This window comes from Drosophila subobscura, chromosome O (assembly GCF_008121235.1).
Source record: "Drosophila subobscura isolate 14011-0131.10 chromosome O, UCBerk_Dsub_1.0, whole genome shotgun sequence".
Lineage (NCBI taxonomy): Eukaryota > Metazoa > Arthropoda > Insecta > Diptera > Drosophilidae > Drosophila > Drosophila subobscura.
This window is the reverse complement of record NC_048533.1, coordinates 8,738,955-8,759,910: the sequence shown is the minus strand read 5'-3', so window position 1 is coordinate 8,759,910 and position 20,956 is coordinate 8,738,955. Positions and strand designations below refer to the sequence as shown.

General features: G+C 45.1%; 5 protein-coding genes across 5 annotated transcripts; 2 read left to right on the top strand and 3 right to left on the bottom strand.

Moving 5' to 3' along the window:
* Window positions 1–5,179: 5,179 nt before the first annotated feature.
* On the bottom strand, window positions 5,180–6,115 carry LOC117898176. The gene has a single exon (XM_034807385.1). It carries the CDS (start codon window positions 6,083–6,085, stop codon window positions 5,444–5,446), a length of 642 nt encoding a protein of 213 aa, XP_034663276.1. The 5' UTR covers window positions 6,086–6,115; the 3' UTR covers window positions 5,180–5,443.
* Window positions 6,116–6,158: 43 nt separating this feature from the next.
* On the bottom strand, window positions 6,159–7,122 carry LOC117898175. The gene is made up of 2 exons (XM_034807384.1): window positions 6,314–7,122; window positions 6,159–6,262 (listed from the first exon to the last, which is right to left on the bottom strand). Exons 1-2 carry the CDS (start codon window positions 7,067–7,069, stop codon window positions 6,218–6,220), a joined length of 801 nt encoding a protein of 266 aa, XP_034663275.1. The 5' UTR covers window positions 7,070–7,122; the 3' UTR covers window positions 6,159–6,217.
* Window positions 7,123–7,253: 131 nt separating this feature from the next.
* LOC117898174 (protein unc-1-like) lies at window positions 7,254–9,137 on the bottom strand. Its single transcript, XM_034807383.1, has 5 exons — window positions 8,960–9,137; window positions 8,747–8,897; window positions 8,318–8,680; window positions 8,090–8,255; window positions 7,254–8,030 (listed from the first exon to the last, which is right to left on the bottom strand). Exons 1-5 carry the CDS (start codon window positions 9,120–9,122, stop codon window positions 7,269–7,271), a joined length of 1,605 nt encoding a protein of 534 aa, XP_034663274.1. The 5' UTR covers window positions 9,123–9,137; the 3' UTR covers window positions 7,254–7,268.
* A 1,502-nt stretch (window positions 9,138–10,639) lies between these two features.
* Window positions 10,640–12,773, top strand: LOC117898245. The gene has a single exon (XM_034807490.1). It carries the CDS (start codon window positions 10,671–10,673, stop codon window positions 12,747–12,749), a length of 2,079 nt encoding a protein of 692 aa, XP_034663381.1. The 5' UTR covers window positions 10,640–10,670; the 3' UTR covers window positions 12,750–12,773.
* Window positions 12,774–17,767: 4,994 nt separating this feature from the next.
* Window positions 17,768–19,811, top strand: LOC117896566 (erythrocyte band 7 integral membrane protein). Its single transcript, XM_034804967.1, has 7 exons — window positions 17,768–18,013; window positions 18,070–18,220; window positions 18,287–18,649; window positions 18,715–18,880; window positions 18,939–19,239; window positions 19,310–19,363; window positions 19,432–19,811. The coding sequence occupies exons 1-7, from the start codon at window positions 17,809–17,811 to the stop codon at window positions 19,497–19,499; spliced, it is 1,308 nt and encodes a 435-aa protein (XP_034660858.1). The 5' UTR covers window positions 17,768–17,808; the 3' UTR covers window positions 19,500–19,811.
* The last annotated feature ends 1,145 nt before the right edge of the window (window positions 19,812–20,956 follow it).

Genomic DNA, 20,956 nt, shown 5'->3' with positions numbered 1-20,956 from the left:
ATAATTATAATTTAATAATTAAGCCTTCGCTTACAAATTGTGGATTAAAGAGATTATTTTATAACGATATTGTGTATTTTCTTATGTAGGAAAGTTTCTTTATCTTTAACCTTTCACATCAAGATAATTCGAATTTGTCAAAAACTGGGAACAGTATATGGCTCAAACGGTTAACATGGGAACACTTTGTGAGAACAGACAAGCGCATTCGTCGCTGGGAACAGCATGCAACAGTTTGCCTCTAAAAATCAAAACACAAAATCAACTCCTCCAATGTGCCGAATGGGAATATGTATGGAAACGGAATAGATACGTCCGAGAAATCTTTCGCAGATGCTGGAACATGAAACGAACCATTGCCTCTAGGGGCTGTGGGGTTACATCATCGGGCAATGAAATTAGATGAGAGCGGAGGATAGGTCGTGGCTGAGACCGAGCAGGATGTTCGAATTGAAGACCAGGCAATGAATGCATGTTGTCTGTGTGTTCTCATTGTGGTTTTTGTGGCAGGCATGACCAATCGAAATTTTAACCGAATATTGGAGGTAGATGCAAGGACATTAGCTGGACTAGAATTAGCTGGCTGTGGAAGAGAAATTGGCAACACATAGATGGCTTTTTTCTTGCCACACGACAGGAGTCCGACAATTGAAGGTCTTCAAACAAATCAGATGGCGCTTAATACACCACAAATGGCAGATACTCTTATTTGTATTTGTGTGCAGAAAAATCTGACAACCGCAACAGCCCATTGAAAGTTACCACAGACTTAAATAATTTTAAATTGCCTTTATTTGGTCTTTAATCGTATGTCATTGTTGATTTTATTTGCCACATTTTTATCGATGCTTTATATCTCATTATTGATTGTCTTTCATCAGATAAATTACACGACAAACGTACTTTTGGGAAAGAGACAAAATTGAGGACAAAGAACAAAACTTTTTCTGCGGGCGGCACACAAAATGAGAGGAGTCGTGACCCCAAACTTGGTTGCACTTTTGTTTGAATTTTCTTGGCTCTTTCATGCTCCTGTGGCCGCGTAAAGTTTGATATGCCCTTTCAGTGGGTATTAGAACTTGCCTTAGAAGTTTGCCACGCAAAAGAGAATTTGTTTCCTGTTTTACACAGACTAGTCTCCGTCTCCGTCTCTTACTTAAAATTTCACATTAGTGCAGAAGTTTTATGACAAGCATTTGTGAGAATAAGTCTATTAGTATTTAATGATTCAACACATGCCGATTCTTAACTAACATGCGTCATTTTATCCAAATTAAATATCTTCGTAATGCCACAATGGATCTCCAAGTGTATTAAACGCCTCGAACTTCGAGTACAACCGTTCCATACCTTTTTTTTTCCATGCGCTATCTCTATGTGACTTTTTATATGGGAGTGGGAATGGCGTGCGAGTGGCGTACCCCTTTGCCCTTCAGTGGCAGCTGCTTTAAAACTTTTGATGCTCTTCATACATATGCTACATGTGTACTTTTAAGAGCCGTCGGATGAACTTTCCCCCCCCAGCTAGGTGGAAAGGGTAGGGTTGGGGTTGGCTTTGAGATTTTATGTGGTCCGTGGGTGCCCGTGGGGCAGGGACCCAGACCGGGACCTGTCTGTCAAAGTTTTAATGTGTGGCTGCCTAATTTGCTGTGAAAACTGATTTGCACACAATCAAAAAGGTTGTTGGGCTCTCTGTCTCCTGTCGTAGCTCCCCAATTGAGGTTAAGGTTGTCACAGAGGCTGATTATTAACCATCATTAAATTGTTTAATTATTCTCTTTAGTTTGCTGTGTTGTGTTTTGTGGATTAATTATGTCAGTAGAATAATTTCCAAAAGCCGCATGACTTTGCATGATATCCATTTAATTAACAATTATAAAGTGAGCGCATTTAATCAATGATCCAAATAATTAATAGCACATACCCACAAGAGCTTACATTGTTTTGCTCGACATTTGATGCACTTTGTTGTTTGCTGAGTGGTCAAACGATAATTATGTAGAGTGGTATTCCGACTGAAGGATACCTGACAATTGGATTCATCGTGGTGTGTCGTCATGTACTCTGCTTGATGGCTTACCATTTGTGGATACAAATATACCTTTAATTTGTCAGAGTACAGGGTACAACAAATTAACACGCCCTGCCACCTTCAAGTGCCAGACAGAAACGAAAGAAAGGCAAAGAGCAAGCTTCATCTTCAGGTGAAAGAGACAGCTTCAAATAGAATATTGCCAAAGCAACGCTCCGTCTGACGTGTATCTGCTTCCACCTTCTCTTCTGCTTGCCTTCTGCTTTCTTTCTTTCGTTCTTTCTTTTTTCTTTTTGCCGTCGCTGCTTATTACGTTTATTTGCATTGCTTTATCTGCTGGCGCGGCAGCGTAACGAGGAGAGGTGACTGCAAATACAGCAGCTAAAAAAAGTGTAAAAAAAGAAGAACAGTAGTTCTGAATAGACAGACAACTGTGATGAAAAAAGGCATAAATATAGGAATAGAGCTGTGGCAATCTATAATTTTATATTTACCATAAAAAAACAAATGTCGGAAAACACAATTCCATTGATATAGCCACCAAAACCGCATCAAACAATATGTGAAACACACACATTTACATATGTACTTCCATTGAGCGCAAAACCCATTTCAATTGTTTGCTTTATATCTTGTCAAATTGCGCATTTCACCCACATAAAACACACAAAACAAATTTCATACTTGCTAAACAGATAAAGCAGCGCACAATGTAATTCAAATTCAATCAAATCTAAAATTCATATTTACCGAATGTTTCACCGATTGCCACATTATGTGCCTTGAATTGATGGCGTTCACGAATCTCCGGACCTGGATTCGGATCTGCTGAATTATGCAGTCTTGGTGGCTGCCTGTGAGAAACTTGAATAAAAATTAGTTGTACAATCTGGTCCGCTCCATGCCAATGGACACTTTAAAGCAAACACGGCTGACCCCTGAATATGTAATGAGGTCATATCGTATGGGCGGATCCGAGGGTAGGAATAAATAAACGACGAGGCATCGTAAATTCCAAGACTATGGACAAGGGACATGGAATCGTTGGCCAGGGCCAGATTATTAATATTTTCCATATCGCTTTTGTGCGATTTAATACTTTGTTTGAGTTCGTGAAAAGTGAGACCCCCGGATACACACAATATCCTCCATATAGCACCACCAGGGCCAACAGTGGGCGAGTTACTACAATGGCCGGTTGATGATTGCAGCCGGCGCAAGGGCATAAAATAAATCAACTCGGAGACCGAGACCGAACCGAACCGAGAATAAAACTCAACGTCCACATGCAGGCCACATCTTCAGTAATGAAGGGTGGACGTGAGGAAAACAAACGCCCATCCTACTCCGAGACGAGTGCCAGTCTCAATCCAACCAAGAACAATCTACAGCTGGCACAAATGGTCAAAGAAATGGGGGGCGAACTCTGTCCAGTTAGGATGGGCTGGCAGGCTCCCACCAACAATGGCAGGGGTCGGTGCAGGCTGGCTTAATGAGTGTAAGCCACAAAATCAACGAGTTAAATCGAGCAAAGAATGAAGCTGGAGCATGAAAGCACTACACGGAGAGAAAGTTTATAATATTTTAAATTTGCTTGAACCACTCTGTGGCTTAAACCACGAGTGTTTTGTGCACATATCAAAGACAAGGAAAGGTTTATTTGGAATGGAATAGTAGCCTCAAAACCATAGTCCAATTTCACATCAAGGGCTCAGGAAATGTATTAGTGCTAGTAAATAATTTGTGCCAAATTTTCAATCAGTTGATTGATTTGATAAATAAATTTTGTTAAGCCATCAAATGCAAATGGATTTCTAATTTGATTTCCGGAGGTGCAAAACATTATAACGAAGATTAATTATTATATTAATAGGGATTGAATTGCTTGTAGAAATGGTGCAGTCGGAAATAACGAATCAAAAGGGTTGACAGAACCAGAAAGAGGCTGCAGCTCGTACGTGGTCTGCGGTCGGTTGATTTACGACGACAGACTGTCATAATGTCGCACTCGCAAATTGTTAATAAAGCTGGAATGAAATTGACATTAAAGGCAGGAATGCTGGGAGCAGCCAATCAATTTGTCAATAGCAATCAATGCGTTTTTAAAGCACTAAAGCGGGAAAGGAAAGCGCTGCCAACCCGTTAAACTTTTAATTCCATTTTGGACATCGAGACCGACAAATAAATCAAAGTCAGGCAAGGGTCTCGCTCGGGAGCGGCAGCTGCAGCATCGAATGAATTAAAAGTACCAACAGACAGACAAACAAACAAACAAACAGTGGGACAAACAAACATATTCGTATATATGTACATATGTACATATACATATAGTAAAAGTTTTCAATTTCGTTACAGTTGCGGCCGTGATTTAAGTGCCACAACTGCTGCAGCTACTGCGGAATATACGAGGGTCTCTGTGTCTGGGTATGGGTTCGATTCTGCCCGTCTGGTTGTTCGATGACTCCCCAACTAAATCCGAAAATAAATTCATTGAAATATAAAAGAAAAGCGCATAAATTCTGCGCTGGCATCCATAATTTGAACAATCATTTAGACATAACATAAATATAAACGCATTTTGTCTAAATTGTTTGCTAGAATTTCGATTTTAAAATGTGTGTGCATTCAATTGATATTAAATGCAATTGTTTTTTTATGGCCAATCCCGTGCACTCTGACCCTCCGTCAGTCTCCAGACCCATTCCTCTGGCGCTGCCCTCCCAGGCGAGCCATAAACCATCGTCTATGGATTTTTAAAAATTGCTTGTATTCCAGATTAACGACATTCGCCGTATTTATAGGCAAAATGTTGATACGCTGCCAGGGACAACACTTGGCCAAGCCACTTCGGTGGGGTCACACTGGTCATGCACATCCTAGATTATGTCTCTGTGTGTGTGTTCTACAGTGGGCTATACCTGATCAATATATGCCAAATGGTTTCATGGTCTTTCGCATGAAAATTTCATAATTTGATTTAATTATTTATACAACAAAGACCGAAGTGAAATTTGAATTTTATTATTAAATATATAAATGTTCCACTAAGCTTCTGTTCCACTGTGCATTTGGTTGAATATTTATTTGTTTTTGCACTCTTTTTCGTCTCTCTTCTGTTTGTTGGCGGCACACAAGCAAAACGAAACAAACCCAGAAACAAAATCAACGAATAAAAAAAGGACAAATCGGGGCGGAACGGAACACATTTCATAAATCTTCTCCCCGATTGAGCACAGCCACGACAGTTTTCGAATTTGTTGGTGTTATTTTTCGGTTATACCCGCTTTCCCCGTTTCTCATCCTTTATTTTTTCCGCTAGCTCGAAATGCTCTGCAGCTTTCGTGCTCTGCTTTCCGACTCTTTCTTACTCTATCCACCATCCTTGTGGGATCTTCGGCTTTGCATTCTTTATTATTTGAATCGGTGCTGCTCTCGTCGACCCTGCTGCGCAGTTCCCGGCTCTGGATACGACGAATTATTATCCTGATTGTACATGGAGTTCAGCTCGGAGCTACTGCTCTTTCTATAGGGTCTGTGGTGCGTCCTGGAATCGGACTCCTCAGCAAAGGCAAGCTTGACCGGATTACGTAGCGTTGCTGATTCCGATGACGACTTCTTATATTTGGCTGCCTCCACATCCTTATCCTTCCCCTTCGGCGAAGGCGATGGCGGAGCCATTTGTGGATGATGTCGGAAGGTAACCACCAACATCCACAGTACGCACATCAGCAGGAAAAGGACAACGCCCACTAATATGGCCACAAAAAGGTAGCCATAGATTCTAGAGTATGTCCAGGTCTCAGTTGATTCGTCTGTTGTAGACAGCGACTCTTCCACCAGACGCGCCACCTCTCGCCGCAGCTTGTGGCAGTCGAAGGCGGACATGTAGTTGACCAGGGACTTGTAGGGCGACGGCAGCTCGTTCGGCCACCATCTGTCCCAAAGGGCTGCCTCCTCCGCATCCGGCAGAAGGCTGCTGCAGTGGGCGCACACCTTCGTCATCCACTTCTGGCACTCACGACCAGCCAGATCTATCTTGCATGCGGGATTCATTTAATTTATTTTATATTTTATTTCTTTATATTTTTTTAAACATTAAAAGATAGTTTTTATTTGGCCAAGTTTGCTTTGTTTGACAGAACGAAGGTGTAGGGTGAATGCCAATCGTTTTTTGAATACTCTTTCTCAACCCCTCTCGCTGTTGGTAGTCTCCGTGTTGGGTTCTTCGTCCTGGGGAACTTTCAGTGTTTATTATGTTAAATGTTAAGTTATGAATCGAACCTTCTGATTGCCCAAGTTGGCCCACCGTATTCTGTATTTCGTCATGGGCAAACCCGCTGTCCTGCTCCGATTCGTCACCAAGCAGCCGTGGGGGGAGGTAGACATTCCGGTTGTGTAGTTTCCTGTGAAGGATTCTTTTGACGGTCGACTGCTTGATTCTGACAATGGTGATGATCCCGTTTCCGTTTCCGTTCCCGTTTTAGACGTTGTATTTCCTATGGAGGATTCTCTAGACAATCGACTGCTTGACTCTGACAAAGATGTTGATTCTGTTATCCTGTTAACTGTGCTTTGAGTGATCGTTTTCGTATCGCTTGAGGTGCGCTCCGACTCAAAGCGTAGTTTGTAGGGCTCCATCCGGTCCAAGCCCATATAATAGCGTCTCGATAGTCGCGGGGATCTGATCTGCGGCAACGTTAACAAGCTGCTCGACTTCTGTTTGCTGGAAAAGGACGCGTCACTCTGCCCCTTTTTGCTTAGGATACGACCCAAAGATTTTCTGGCCCCAGCAGCTTGACCTCCCTGCTGTCGCGGCTTTCGGTCTTTGGTTGGCTTCACTGGCTGAGCCAGCAGACAGCTGCGGGAGATCAGCCAGATCCAGAAGGCGATCACAAACAGCAAAAAGGACAGCATCAGGCCCAAGACCATGGGGCTGACCTCGAACTCCTCCGCCTTCACAGTCTCCAGGGCGGGCTTTGATGCAACTGGGCCCTGGTCTGGTGGCCAACCTCCAAATATTTTCATCAGATCCGACATATTTTAAAGAATTATTATATAGTTTATATATAAATACAATTTAAATCGAAATGATTTTGTTTCGTTTGAAAGTTTGAATATGAAAAGAACGCCTTAGTGACACTCTCTTTATGGATTCCTTGTTTATATTAAAATCGAACACCAAATGTTTTAACATGTTTTATTCCATTATCCATTTGGCGGAAAAACCAATTCACTACTAATAAATATCCCAAGGATTCCAGGGCGGTGCTGAAGGCGCGGACGGAGGCGGTGGTGAAGGTGAAGGCGGTTTTGGCGGTTTTGGATTTGATTTTGTATTTGAACTAGTTTTAATATTTCTATTTGGTTCCTCTTTTTTCTCGGGAATTATGGAATAATAGCTGAACTCATTTCTAGCTTGGTGTTTTCGGTTTTGATCAGCTTCGGCAGTGGCTGGAGGATCAGTTTCAGTCTCGACTCCGGTCCTGGCATGGGAACGTCTAAAAGTTGGTGAAATTAGACGGGTAAGCCTCAAAGGCATACTCGTGAAGTTACCACTATCATTCACATCACCTTTTTCGGGCTGAATCGATTCTGAGCCTTCCAATTTCTTTTCGTTCTTCGCATTATCATTTCTGTGATCATTCTCAGCCGCTATATCATTAACAGCTCCTGGTTCTTCATGGATCAATTCTGAGTCTTCTGCTTTCCTTTCTGGTTCATTCGTTTCTTGTTGTTCTTCTCCAAACGTCTCCTCCAAACGGAGGTCTGCTGGGAGATTTGCTGGTTCTGGAATAATGATCTTCGGCGTAAAATCTCCCAATTGATAAAAATCTGATGGTTGGTTTTTCCCATCGCCATCTTTCCCATCTGGCTTGGGCTTGCTCTTAGAGGATCCTTCTACGAAGCCAAATGCAGTCATTACTTCCATGGGGAAGGGAAAAATAATCGTGCAGTTATGTTCGGCTGCGATGGCGGTAAGGATCTGAAGATGTCTCAGCTAAAGTGCAGAAAAGGGCTCAGATATTTAAAGGCTTACTTTCATTAACGAGGACCCACCTGCAAGGTGATCTTGTTCTGAGACATAACATCGGATGCCTCCTTCAACGCCTGCGAGGCATTCCGCTCGCCCTCCGCTGAAATGATCTTCGCCCGCGCCTCCCTAACTGCCTCTGCCTCGCTGGCCAAGGATCGCTGCATAACCAGAGGCAGGCTGATATCCATCCTGTAGAATCAGAACACAAGATAATCAGTGAAAGATTAGGCGAGGCTTACGGATATACTAACACATCCACTCTCTCCACTCGCACTCCCCATCGTTCCGTGATCTCATCGACGGCAACCTGGATCTCCTTGGACAGGGTGTCCCTCGAGGTGAGAAGGGTGTGGAGTGGCTTGGCTCCGACTATGTGCCTCAGAGTGGTCTGGGCTATCAGCACGGTAGCCTCCTTCGCATCATCCACCTGAATGAGGGCATCCATGGGATCCTTGATGCAGTAGTACAGCACTGCGTCCACGGAAATCGTCACTGAGTCTCTGGTGAGGATGTCCTGGGAGGGCACCTCGGTAGCGAAGGTGCGTAGATCTACCTTTATAAAGTCGTCGATGCACGGCAGAGTCCACACGAGGCCTGGTCCCCTGATACCCTTCCTTGAGAGAGTACAGGGTGTACGGCTAAGGGAATGGAAACAGTTCCAATGATTTGCAGATCCTCACCTGACCCTGCCCAGTCGAAAGACCAGCACCCGATGGTACTCCTTTACCACAATCAGGCACAAGAAGATCGACAAGGGAAATGTGATAATTACGAAGAACACAGACAGGTAGACGGCGATCTTTTCGAAGCCCGAATCCTTGTCATCCTCGGCTGGAAGAGATCTTAGGCGATAAGGATAAAAGCGCGGAGATTGGATGGTTGAATTCCCTTACTGGTTGTTATGTATCGGGAAGGCCTAACCCTCGGTTCAGGGATGGCTTCATTATCGGATGGACCTGGAGGTGGCTTGTCCGGCTGCAGACTTGGTGGTGCATCATCAGCATCAGTATCTCCATATGATAGTGCCCCATTATTGTTCTTTGTGGGATAACTCATTACAAATAATTTGTTCAATTGAAATATTGTGAAGGGAATTTCAAAAAAACAATTGAGTTGTTGAGTAAATTCAAGGATCAAAACATCCGAATCCGTTCATTTATTTAGGGTCTATTGAAAGCGCAGAGCTTAAAATTTACCCAATTTAATCATTTGCATATTTATGCGATCCAAAAGTAACTCGAAACTTGAAATTTTATTCGAAATTGCATTTTTTATGCAACTTTTTTTGAATGGGAAACTTTTGCTGCAAAAACAAAATAAAATAAATAAAAATATTCCACCAAAAATAGAGAAAAACATGCGGAATGGTCAAAAATTGTGCGAGAGTCCATTCACAGAAAAAATAAAGAAAAAATTGAGAGCCGGAAAATGAAATAGAAGGGGGGAAAAGAAACTTTATCACACAACGAAGCTGACAAAAGTTCGGAGAGCTAAAGAAGGAAAACTTTTGTTTTCCCGCCTTTTCCTTTTGGTTTCTGTATTTTTATTTTTTATGAAGCGACAAACAAATGGCAACTGACCAAAAGAGAGGGATCCTAGAGAAGACAGTCCACAGGAGCGGGGTAATAACTTCGAAATGACTTTTGTTGCTTCCTTGTGGCAGCAGCAGAAGTAGCAGCAGCCGACTCGAAGTTGCAACTTTTTTGCCACTCCGTGACCACATGTGCCAGGCCGGACCGAAAGTTTTCCTACCAGATTCCTGGCTGGGATGCCATCATAAAGTAATTTATGTGATTTGCCCCATTCTTCTGGTCACCTCTCCACCCCTTTGCCTTTGTCTCTGTCTCTGTGGCTGTCACCTCCTGCCACAATTTATCTGATTGCAAGTGCAGCGACATATGGTCCGGTCAGAGTCCCATGTCCGAGCCCGAGTCCAGCCAATTATCCTGGCGCGTCACATAGAAAATTACTCTATTATATTTTGCTCCGATGACGGATAAAGTTATTAGTCCCCAAGGAGGAGCAGACAGGGGGACCAGGGCGGACCCAATATGAACTGCGAAACGGAGAGCAAATGAATGTCCCACCCAATGCCAGGGCAAGCCCTCCTCAGATGAACTAATCCGTCATTGTCAGTTGTCAGGATGGGTAATGGAATCCTCGTATTGGTGTGGAAAAGAACAAAAAATAGAGGGAAGGGAACAGAGCGCGATACAGGATGAAGTCCATTGAGTTGTGTTGTGTCTGCCACTTGTTGAGTGTGTGTTGCAGGGTGGCAAATTAATGGGTTTCTCATGCAGAATGAGCTGCAGTTGCCGTTGCCCCAATCATTGCTGATTGCTGAGCGATAATTGAGAGTCGATCAGAGGAGACATAGTTGGAATCGATTGGCAGGGGCTGATAAAGTCGCCTTACAACATGTCGATGTAAAATGTCATTTCTCAAAACATAAGCCATGAACAAAAACCATTTTAAACTACAATTTTAAAAAAATATTACTTCAGATAAAAGACAAAAAATTTTAAAGTTATTTTATGAAACCATTTTTAATTGATTTGAGCCGCGAAAAGAACCAAAAAAGGGAATACTTGAAGAACAAACACAATGGCTATGGCAACGTGGTACACAATTCTGTCGGACTTTCAACTGGAAGCCCTTCACGAGCTGGCCTACGCCATCAGGGATGATGCCGAAGTGGGCTCCACGGTCCACACCAAAATCTGCCTCACGAAGCTGGGCCTAACGCCAATGATACAGTCGGCACCATTGAAGAAACTTATCTTCCTGAGCCGCAGCAGTACCCTGGCCTTTCTGTACTTTCTCCTGGAGGGCCATTACAAGTCCTGTCGGCTGCCCCTGACCTACAGCGTACAGATCCTCATGTCCTGCATCATGTTTCTCGACCTCGATATAACTTTTCGGGAGCTCGATCGTATCCTACCGCAGGGATATGAGCCATGCGTGAAGAAAAAGCAGGCGCCTCAGGTGTGTCCGAGGGTTGGGCCACGAAAGGAGCGGGAGGTATCGAAGAACAAATCCCCTTACTTCCAAAAGCAGCCAAGGCCTTCAAGTGGAGGGAGGGGACCGAACCGCTTTAGCTGTCAGCGTAGCAGCCACGTGGTGTCCTTTCCCTTCTGGCCAGTGGGCGAGAAGCCCACATACAAAGTCAACGATGCAGAGCGCTGGTTCGCCACCTACCAGTTCCAGCCGGTCAAGCGGATGCTCCTGAAGCTCGTGTCCGACATAATGGACGAATACTGGGAGAAGTTGAGCGTGGACGAGGCCATTGATGGGGAGGCGTCGCTGTGCAGGAATCACGTGGAGACACTCCGCCAGGAGCAGCTCATGAAGGATGAGCTCGCGGTAAAGGCCCGCGACCGTTGCCTCGACCTTGTGGACCTCGCAGCAAGAGAGGATGTTCGCCTGAAGAAACGTGTGATCTCTCTTTTAGAAAAGGACATTGAGGACTCTACGCTGCGCTGGGAGAAGCTCAAAGGATTGCAGTACACGCAAGTGGGTCTCATCAGGCAGCAGGGAATTGTCCGCGGCGCTCGCACTGTGCCCACACCCGTTGGCCCCGCCAAAATGAAGTATATGTGCCAGGAGGGAGATATCGCGCGTCTGGCGACATCGAACACTGCTGCCGTTCAGGTGATTACCGAAAAGAAGCGCCTGAGGACTGTGGCCGGGGCGCGTGTCTCCGATCCCGAGGAGGAGCCATGTCTGGCCTTTGCCACTGAGCTGGAGCTGCCCAAGTGTCCGCTCCCCCTTGAACAGAGTCACAGGAAAAGCGCTACCCGATTCACGAAAATGGATAAGGATTTGGAGGATCCCTTCAGCGAGCAGAGGTCGGGCTTGCCTTGCCGATTCTTCGAGGCAGCCACGCTGCACCGACCCTTCGTGTTCCACTACCAGGAGATATCGCCGGATAAGCCAGAAACCCAACAGACTGTAATGAGAAGGCAGGTCCTTCGCTCGTTGAAAGATATTCCTGAAGGTACAACTGCCAGCGCGGAGAGCATCAGATCGAGCTTCAATCATAGAGCACAGGTGGTCGAGGCAATTGTTGAGTGCGCCCAGAGCATGTGGTTCGGCTCCCTGGAGGCCCATCAGCGACAGTGGGAGAAGGAGAACAATTCGCCCAAGCCATTGGGTCCCAATTGCACGCCGGACAAGACTAATCCCCTGTATTGGGTCGATGATATCAAGTACTTTGATCCCAACAACAGCAAGCTGATGGAGCGGCTGCTGCACGATGCCTTCCGAGTCCTGCGCCGCGATCCTCGGCTGGTGTTCGCTGCCTTCCCCAACTCCCACACGGCGGTGGTGGTCCAGGAGTGGATCAAGCGGCGCTATGGCAAGATCTACTCCCACAAAGAGGTCGAATTAAATGCCAAGAAAGCGGATCAAGCCTTTTTCGACGTGATTTCCCAGCAAGCAAATGCTCCCAGTGTCCAGAAGAAGGAACTCATTGGGGACTTCAACTACAGCCATGTCGTTAAGTTGGTGGACACGGCCACAAAAATCAGGAACGATTACTATCACAACCTGAACGAGAAGCTGCTCTTGGAGACCCGCACCTGCTGGAGGGCCATGCGTCCGCAGTTCCTCAAATCGGCGACCCTAAAGAGCTGCTTCTTCGCCTATCTACCCTCTCGTCATGCGGAATTGTTGCGCAGGTGAAGACTATTTATTAGCAAATATTAAAGTTCAACATTTTTTGTATTGCGTGGTAAGCACTGTGCAGTTTTCTCTGGGAATGGTGTGTCTGGGAGAGAGGCACCAAGAGTAGGCACGACCTTTCATGGTTGGGCACTAATTTGAGTGTTTGAGTGGCTCCACCTAAAACCCACTCAAGTAAGTAATTGAAATGAGCTCCGGCTCCAACTTTGAATAACTATGAGTAACTATTCAAAGTAGATGTATCTAATATAAAAGAGGAAATTTAATTAATGAAGCGGCATACAAATAAGTAGATAGCGTGAGATGGCGGAGCATGATGTCCTGCAGGACAAAATTCATTGAAATTACCAAGCGTGAAATGAGCAGCTGTCGCAACAGGACAAAAGAGACGACGAACAAGGAAAGTGGAAGCGAGTCTTGTCGAGTCGTGTCCGGACATGCAAGCTAAAGCTGAGGCCGTTACTAAAGTACTGGCTAAACGATACAGGAAATGCAATGCAATACAAGAGAAGCTGCTCAAGGAGCTGGAACTATTATTGTCTTTTCCATGTGCATCAAATTTGCACTGCCATGTTCCCGATTGACTCTCTTCCTATGCCTACTTCAAATCTGCTGCTTTCCCCTTTAGCCAGTACTTAAGACAGCGACTGAGGCGAGACTGAGACACAAACAGCCTGAGATCTAGACAGAAAGTGAATGGGAAATTTGAAATTTCATTAAATTTCTCTTTCTGCCGGCGCATTGCTCTCCTTCGCACTCTCCTTCGGTGTCTCTCTTTGTCCTTGTCCATTGTTGGGCGACGACAATGAATGGTGCGAAAGCAAATATTCTACATAGGAAGTTGTAACGAAAAAAGAGATTGGTCCAGAGAGCGAAGAGAGAGAGAAGTCAAAGGCCATTGTCTACTCAATATCCTTGTGGCACTTGCGGCCAGCTCTGGAAACTTTCGAATGAATTCAATTATGTCCCAACAAATGTACGCAATTTAAGCAGTTTCTCTGCAACCATAAATTAATGTTGCGTAAATCTTACTAATGCCCAATGCCATGCGATGCGATGCGATGCGATGCTTTTAATCCTCACAATCAGGGGAAGCGGCAGCATTGTTCCTTCAACATAAATCCCAGAGATGCGATAAGTCCACGTCAAGCCGACCCCGACCCGTACGTACGTACGTATAAGGTTACGTATAAGGTTCCAGCCGGATGTGTCCAGAGATTGGACTTCAAGGAACCCGTAGCAGAGCCCAAGCAACAAGCGACTAAAAGATAAAATCCCATTTTTTGTTCTTGCATTTGCTCCGATGCTCGTGAATATTTGAGGCGGAACCCCTACTTGGTGGGAATTCAAGGCTCTGCCCCTCCGTGCGGCTTTGAGCGCTCTCACTAAAGTGCATGAAAGTACAAATGCCGTGACAGGGGGGAATCCGTAAATTTGCCAAGTGGGTAAAAATGTGAAAATGTGTTGGCATTAACAATGCCAAAGCTCAGCTTAGATAAAACGGCCATGTTAAAGAGGATAAGAGGTAGAAGAGAGAGAAGGAACAGCAGACGGCGGAATAAAACGATGGGAAGATATCGGTAGAGGAGAGAGACAGGGAGAAGCAGGTGACTGGTCAGTCAACCGGTCCACTGCATATAATTCCCTTCAGCATGTGGAATGGCTTTACAGGTACATAGATGCTGGGGGGAGTCTTCTCACAGCTTCTGTCGGAAGTGAGTGTTAAAAGATTCACTCAACGCAAGACTTTCGCTCTTAAATGGCTACTAAGCGCTTACAAACACACACACAAACAAAACATACTAGCGTACTTATGGGGGGACGCTGGAGAAAAAGCAAGCAGCTCAGCTCAGCCGAAGAACAAACGGTTAAAGCAAGCAGTAAACAATTGCATGTTCTCGCTCGCTCCCGGCACTGCTTGAGTGGTGTTAAGTGCTTGCCGGAGAGTAAGATTTGGTATTATGGCCGATCGCGTTTCCTTCATCTCGGAATTTAAGATAAGACGCTCTCAGCCACATACGATTATGTGGGTAAAACTATAAAAGGTGGGCACTACTTACCACCGCTTACTCTTTTAACAGCGGAATGGTAACGAGTATACTTAGCTTTAAGTTCCACCTTCAAGGAACTTTTATCTGAGATGTTCATTCTCTCACAAGATCGGGAGCTTTTAATGAATATGCAAAATTCTCAACTGCTTCCAGCAGCTCATGTTGTACACTGAGCGACACATGTCTGGTAAAATGTCTTGTCTTCCCCAAGCCAACACGTTTTGGCCTTGACTTAATTTATTCTCAGCAGAAGGTTCCTGATATATGTACATAATCACATAAATTGGCCAACATGTGTGTAGATGCTCCACTGAGGCGTATAAATGTCTTGCTAATGACACTCTCTCTCTCTCTCCCACTGAAACATTTAACAGAAATCCAATTGTTATTTAAATTGCGTGTTGACTTTGCTTAAAGTCACACAGTTGTAAAAGGAATTCCGGGAAGAGACTAGAAGAAATCGCAAATGGGGAGTGTGGATTTTGCTCCCGCTAGACACAGACACAATTTATGCGATACGGATACGGATATGTGGGGTTGTAACCAATGGGTGGAAAGAGACACAGACACAGACAGAAACAGAAACAGAAACACCGAACATCAGGGACACAGCCAGACAGAGAAACAAAGTCAGCTGGAAAACCACTAACGAGCACATTTAGCCCCCCAATTTTTTTGTGCTCGGAATATACTTGTTTCGCATATACCCATTCATGTCTTCCACTTCATTCATTCTTGGGTTTCTCCCTTTTTGGTTTTTGGTGTTTCTGCGGTGGCACACTCAAAATGCATTTGCAGCTGCATGCGGTTGGACATTGGCAGAGGGGCATGCGAGTGAGTGAACTCTTTTTTGTTTCCGTATTTTTGGCCCAGTTATTGCCATCCGTAGACGGACTTCATTTGGGGAAACGCGTTGAAACTCGCTTTCATTAGAGCGCTGCAGAAAAATTGTTTCTGGCTTCAAACCAATCTGTGTTTCAGACAGGACACTAGAAGATCTAAAGCAGATGATATGGGCAATCAGAAAACTTGAACACTATTTGGGGAGTGGTCGCTGGAGGTTAGCCATAAACGTGCGAGTATATGCGTGCTTAAAACAGATGTGACTCGCCATCAGACTTAACATAAAAACTCATTTTGGGGAGCACTCCGGTATGCTGCGCTTTTATTAGTTCCCAAAAAGTTAGCCAAACATTTCCGAAACGGCTTTAATCGGTTGTTGCTCTCCATTGGGAAAACTGAACAAACATCAAGAATTCAACTAATACGACTCTAATTATTTTGTTGGTAGTCGCCAACGATATAAAAAAAGGAAATTGTTTTTTCTTAATTGGATTTTTCCAACAAAATCGTTAAATCGTGTTTCATGTTAATTTGAAAACTCGCCAAAAACACCAGCAAGAACCCAACTCAACGCAACCCATTGAACCATCGAAAACCCCTCTGAGCACCCAACAAACTGTCGATGGGAATAAAATAAACCAATTTCCCATCGTCGCATTGCCGAAGGCTTCCGGTGGAGACCCCGATCTGTGGGTTTTAGGGCTGTGGACGGGGACCTGACCACAGACGCGGATGTGTGCTGAAATTTGGCATGAAAATGAACGCGAAAACTTTTGCCCCTGGTTCCACAGGCCCACAGTGTGGGGCCCAAAGTTGTGTAAATGTGCGGGATTTGAGTCGGAAAAACATAAATTTCAATATAGCCAAAATGTCACGCTTCCGCACCCTAAAAACCAGACTGGCAAATTGAAATAGAAACAATTTGGAGCGGTTTTTCTGGCCTGCATTCGAGTATTTGCTGCCGCACGTTTTAACCCAATTTTTCCGGCTCGCCTGGCTCCCGGTCTCGGTCCCGGACCACGTGGCTTTTAATTGAGCTCCAAGCGTCAGTCACATCTAATTATAATTGCCCACGATGGGAACCACGGGTAGGACTAGAACCAGGACCCCTACCAAGGGGAGGACCACAACGGGTAGCTCTGGCCAAAGCAATATTTCAATGTTATCTTGCCAGTCATCGTCACGTTCATGTTACCAGGTATTATCAACGGAAGCTTACCCTCCCCGTTTGCCTCCCCCCACACTCTGCCACAGTCATCTCTCATCTCACTTCATGTCTCCTCTGGAAGCGCCACAAAGGCGCGATGCGACGGCAAGAAACCCGCAGCCTGCTTTTGTAACTGAAATTAGGAGCTCTTCGTGTTGGGTTCATTTTTCCATGTCAGATTTTGACACTTGCGCCGCGGCAGTCAAGGCGCTAAGTATAGTGCGTTGCGAAACTATAAAAACGGTAATAATATAGAGTGATAACTTTCGCATTTAATGAGGGGAAACTCTTTCATTACCCATGTACTTATCTTCGATAATAAAGCTTCATCAAGGTCCATAAAGTTTCAATAGATTTGTCTTTGCTTTTCATCTTTACAAATATAAATCAATTACCCAATCAATTTGATTTCATCACCAAATATCCCCTTGCAGCTCTTTAAGATTTAACTCTGCGTTGTCTTAGATTGTCGAACCGCACTGTAGGTACGAGTATTTCCATTTCGCAGCACTCCTCCTCCTTTCAACCGACACAGGCGCCGCCTTATTCCCTTTTTAAAGAAGTGGCTTGCTTATGAGGCAAAGTAATGTGCACTTTTGGGGTTTTGTGGGTTGACAGTGAATGGGCTGCAGTTGAGCTTTCTTTCCTGCTGCCCTCTCCATCCCTCTCGCCCACGGATGCATGGGAAAGAAAATAAGGAAAATTTATGAGCACTTGCGGATTCTGTACATTTTCCCCCTGTCCATATTTGCTACAACTATTTCCCTGTTCCCGGCTTCTAGCGTGGGAAAATAAATTAAAAAATTCATGAGAGTAAATAGTCCTGTAGCTGTGTCATCTGTTAGGTAAAAGGGTAGTTTATGTGCATTCCCACTGACAGGCCACAACAGTGACAAAAGCATTCCGTGATCTCTAAGTCAAATTATAGTATTTCCCTTAGTTAGTCAAAATCTTTGTAATGAGCAAAATAAATCGGGATATTCAAACGTCCTTTTCAGATGAGTATGATGATGTTGAACCATCGCCAAAGAAGGAACCACCGACGAACACACTAGCGCCAAATCCGCAGCCGGACAGGCAGCCGGACAAGCCACCTCCAGGTCCATCCGATAATGAAGCCATCCCTGAACCGAGGGTTAGGCCTTCCCGATACATAACAACCAGTAAGGGATCATCCAATCTCCGCGCTTTTATACTTATCGCCTAAGATCTCTTCCAGCCGAGGATGACAAGGATTCGGGCTTCGAAAAGATCGCCGTCTACCTGTCTGTGTTCTTCGTAATTATCACATTTCCCTTGTCAATCTTCTTGTGCCTGATTGTGGTAAAGGAGTACCATCGGGTGCTGGTCTTTCGACTGGGCAGGGTCAGGTGAGGATCTGCAAATCATTGGAACTGTTTCCATTCCCTTAGCCGTACACCCTGTACTCTCTGAAGGAAGGGCATCAGGGGTCCAGGCCTCGTGTGGACTCTGCCGTGCATCGACGACTTTATTAAGGTAGATCTACGCACCTTCGCTACCGAGGTGCCCTCCCAGGACATCCTCACCAGAGACTCAGTGACGATTTCCGTGGACGCAGTGCTGTACTACTGCATCAAGGATCCCATGGATGCCCTCATTCAGGTGGATGATGCGAAGGAGGCTACCGTGCTGATAGCCCAGACCACTCTGAGGCACATAGTCGGAGCCAAGCCACTCCACACCCTTCTCACCTCGAGGGACACCCTGTCCAAGGAGATCCAGGTTGCCGTCGCTGAGATCACGGAACGATGGGGAGTGCGAGTGGAGAGAGTGGACGTGTAAGTCAACTTCCCCTGATTATAGACAGATCTTTCGTTAATGATCGTGTGAATTTATTCCATAGGATGGACATAAGCCTACCCTATACACTTCAGCGTTCGCTGGCCAGCGAGGCAGAGGCAGTCAGGGAGGCAAGGGCCAAGATAATTTCAGCCGAGGTAGAGCTAAATGCCTCGCAGGCTCTCAAAGAGGCTTCCGATGTCATGTCTCAGAACAAGATCACCCTGCAGGTGGGTCGTCAAAAATTTCTTTATGCGGATAACGCTAGCCCCTTTCACTGAATTTCAGCTAAGGCATCTACAAATCCTGACTTCGATTGCCGCGGAACGTCGATGCAGAATCATTTACCCCTTCCCCATGGAGATAATGACTCCCTTCATGGATGGTGGAGGTGGAGGTGGCGGACGAAGCCGCGGGGGTACTGGAGACCCCGGCGGCAAGAGGCGGGAGAGTATTCTGACCAATTTCTTCTTCGGCAGCAAACCCGAAACTGAATCGAATGTCAACTCTTCTCCACTGGATCCCAAGGCAGATGCTGCTCCCAACCAGGCGCAATTTGAACAGGACCCGAACCATTCGAGCGACACACGTACATATGCTCCACGTCCAGGGTATCGACTGTTCCATTCAATGGATCTTCATTTTGGTTCTCTTTTCAGAGGGGGCCAATGCGTCGGAGATGCCTGGAGTCTCGGGGACATCAGGGCCAGAAAGTGATTTGTTACGGACTGATGATTCATCATGCAACAGCCCTTAACTGATATCCTTCTCTCTGTTGCAGAGCCGTTGGCGAACCTGGCGTTTATGGACATCCTAAGCTATCAGCAGTTCCTGCAAAATCGTCGATAATCAGGACTTTGGTCTGGGCTGGCAGACAATGTCCCGGCAGCAGGACAATGACAAGGCCAAGCGTGAAATGAACAACAGTCACGTCAGCTCCGGGGGCCACAGACTTGATTGAAGGGCATTAAACTTGTTCCTTGTTGTGCTCCCTCGTCCATGGAGCCCGGTTTCCATCACAGACACTGAGGCGACATTGACACTGGTATTCGCTGGCCTCAAAGCATTTTTTACGATAAAAAATAGCTGCATATTTTGTGCTTTATATTCTAGCTGGAAAGGCAATTTATCTCTTTTAATAAATTGGAAGATTTCTGTCGATATTTCAATGACGGATAACGGTGGAAAACATTTTGTTAAATTTCTCCAACAAAAGGTAAAGCTGATAGATGAACATAAGAAAAGGAAATCTAGTCCGAAGTAATTTTCGTTTTATAAGATTATGTTTTCCGGGGTCTCCAATAGTGTTAATTCTTCTAATACATATATTCTATTTATTAAACTTTTATGCAATTTCGGAGTCACCAAAAAAGAAAATATAAATCACAAACCAGGAGGATCTTCTCCATTCTGTCGATTAATTCACATTTAATGAAGAGTAATTCTTTTACATTTCTTAATTCCTTGTCTGGGTCACCAAGTGTCAAGGGTCCAAAATTAAATTCCAATTACCGCCTACATCTCTGCGGAGTCAAAAGTGCTTGGTTGGCTTAACATTATAAATTTGCGAAACTCCGCACATTTATTATTTCATTTGCACATTTGAGAGAGGCAAAAAGTTGCCACAAAGTGTGCTGGGGCGTGTCAGGGTGTTAATGCACTTGCCCCTCCCTGCATGTACATATATCGTACGTGTGGACGCGTACGTGTGAGTGTGGGATGCCTCGTAAATTAGCAACGAAAGTTTTTGAGCTAATGTGCAAGAAATTGCAAAGAAATCAAAGGAACTGTACGCCAGACTCTGAAATTTAGACACCAACAAATGTGTCAAAAACGTTTTCATGGCTTAGGAAAGTTTCCAGCTTATTATATAAATTTGTCATTAAATTGTTGGGAGAATGCTTTCAAATCGTAATCGAAATTATTAATTTCGGAAAAGTGAGGCCCGCCATTTCTTCATCTGATTGCTTTACTTTTGCATGGTGCACTATGCAAAAGGGGAACTGGTTTTGCGGGCGTTGCTTTGTCGCCGCTGTTTGTGCTGTGGATAAAAGGGGGCGAGGAGGAGCGAGCGTGCGTAAGTTTGGCTGCGTGCTCATTGCTTGGTGCGTGTTCGAGCACGCACAGGTAGAACACACCGCCCCCACACCACCACGGACCGCGTTGGGTACGTGTTTATCCAGCTGCCTCGCCAGGCATATGTGTGAGTGGTGGTGTTTGGGATAGGTGGGGCCAAGGGCAAGGTATTTTGCCTTTAAGGTATGGCAATCTACGGCTTGGCGCTCGAATGGAAATCTAATTCAGAA

Excerpts from the sequence above, each read along its gene's own strand:
- LOC117898176 (XM_034807385.1), bottom strand. The coding sequence starts at position 6,085 with ATGAATCCCGCATGCAAGATAGATCTGGCTGGTCGTGAGTGCCAGAAG.
- LOC117898175 (XM_034807384.1), bottom strand. The coding sequence starts at position 7,069 with ATGTCGGATCTGATGAAAATATTTGGAGGTTGGCCACCAGACCAGGGC. Across the intron at positions 6,263-6,313 it reads CCAACTTGGGCAATCAGAAG|GACGAAGAACCCAACACGGA; the intron begins GTTCGATTCATA and ends AAAGTTCCCCAG.
- LOC117898174 (XM_034807383.1), bottom strand. The coding sequence starts at position 9,122 with ATGAGTTATCCCACAAAGAACAATAATGGGGCACTATCATATGGAGAT. Across the intron at positions 8,681-8,746 it reads TTTCGACTGGGCAGGGTCAG|GAAGGGTATCAGGGGACCAG; the intron begins GTGAGGATCTGC and ends TACTCTCTCAAG. Across the intron at positions 8,256-8,317 it reads CGAGTGGAGAGAGTGGATGT|GATGGATATCAGCCTGCCTC; the intron begins GTTAGTATATCC and ends CTGATTCTACAG.
- LOC117898245 (XM_034807490.1), top strand. The coding sequence starts at position 10,671 with ATGGCTATGGCAACGTGGTACACAATTCTGTCGGACTTTCAACTGGAA.
- LOC117896566 (XM_034804967.1), top strand. The coding sequence starts at position 17,809 with ATGAGCAAAATAAATCGGGATATTCAAACGTCCTTTTCAGATGAGTAT. Across the intron at positions 19,240-19,309 it reads GAACCATTCGAGCGACACAC|AGGGGGCCAATGCGTCGGAG; the intron begins GTACATATGCTC and ends TTCTCTTTTCAG. Across the intron at positions 19,364-19,431 it reads GGGGACATCAGGGCCAGAAA|AGCCGTTGGCGAACCTGGCG; the intron begins GTGATTTGTTAC and ends TCTCTGTTGCAG.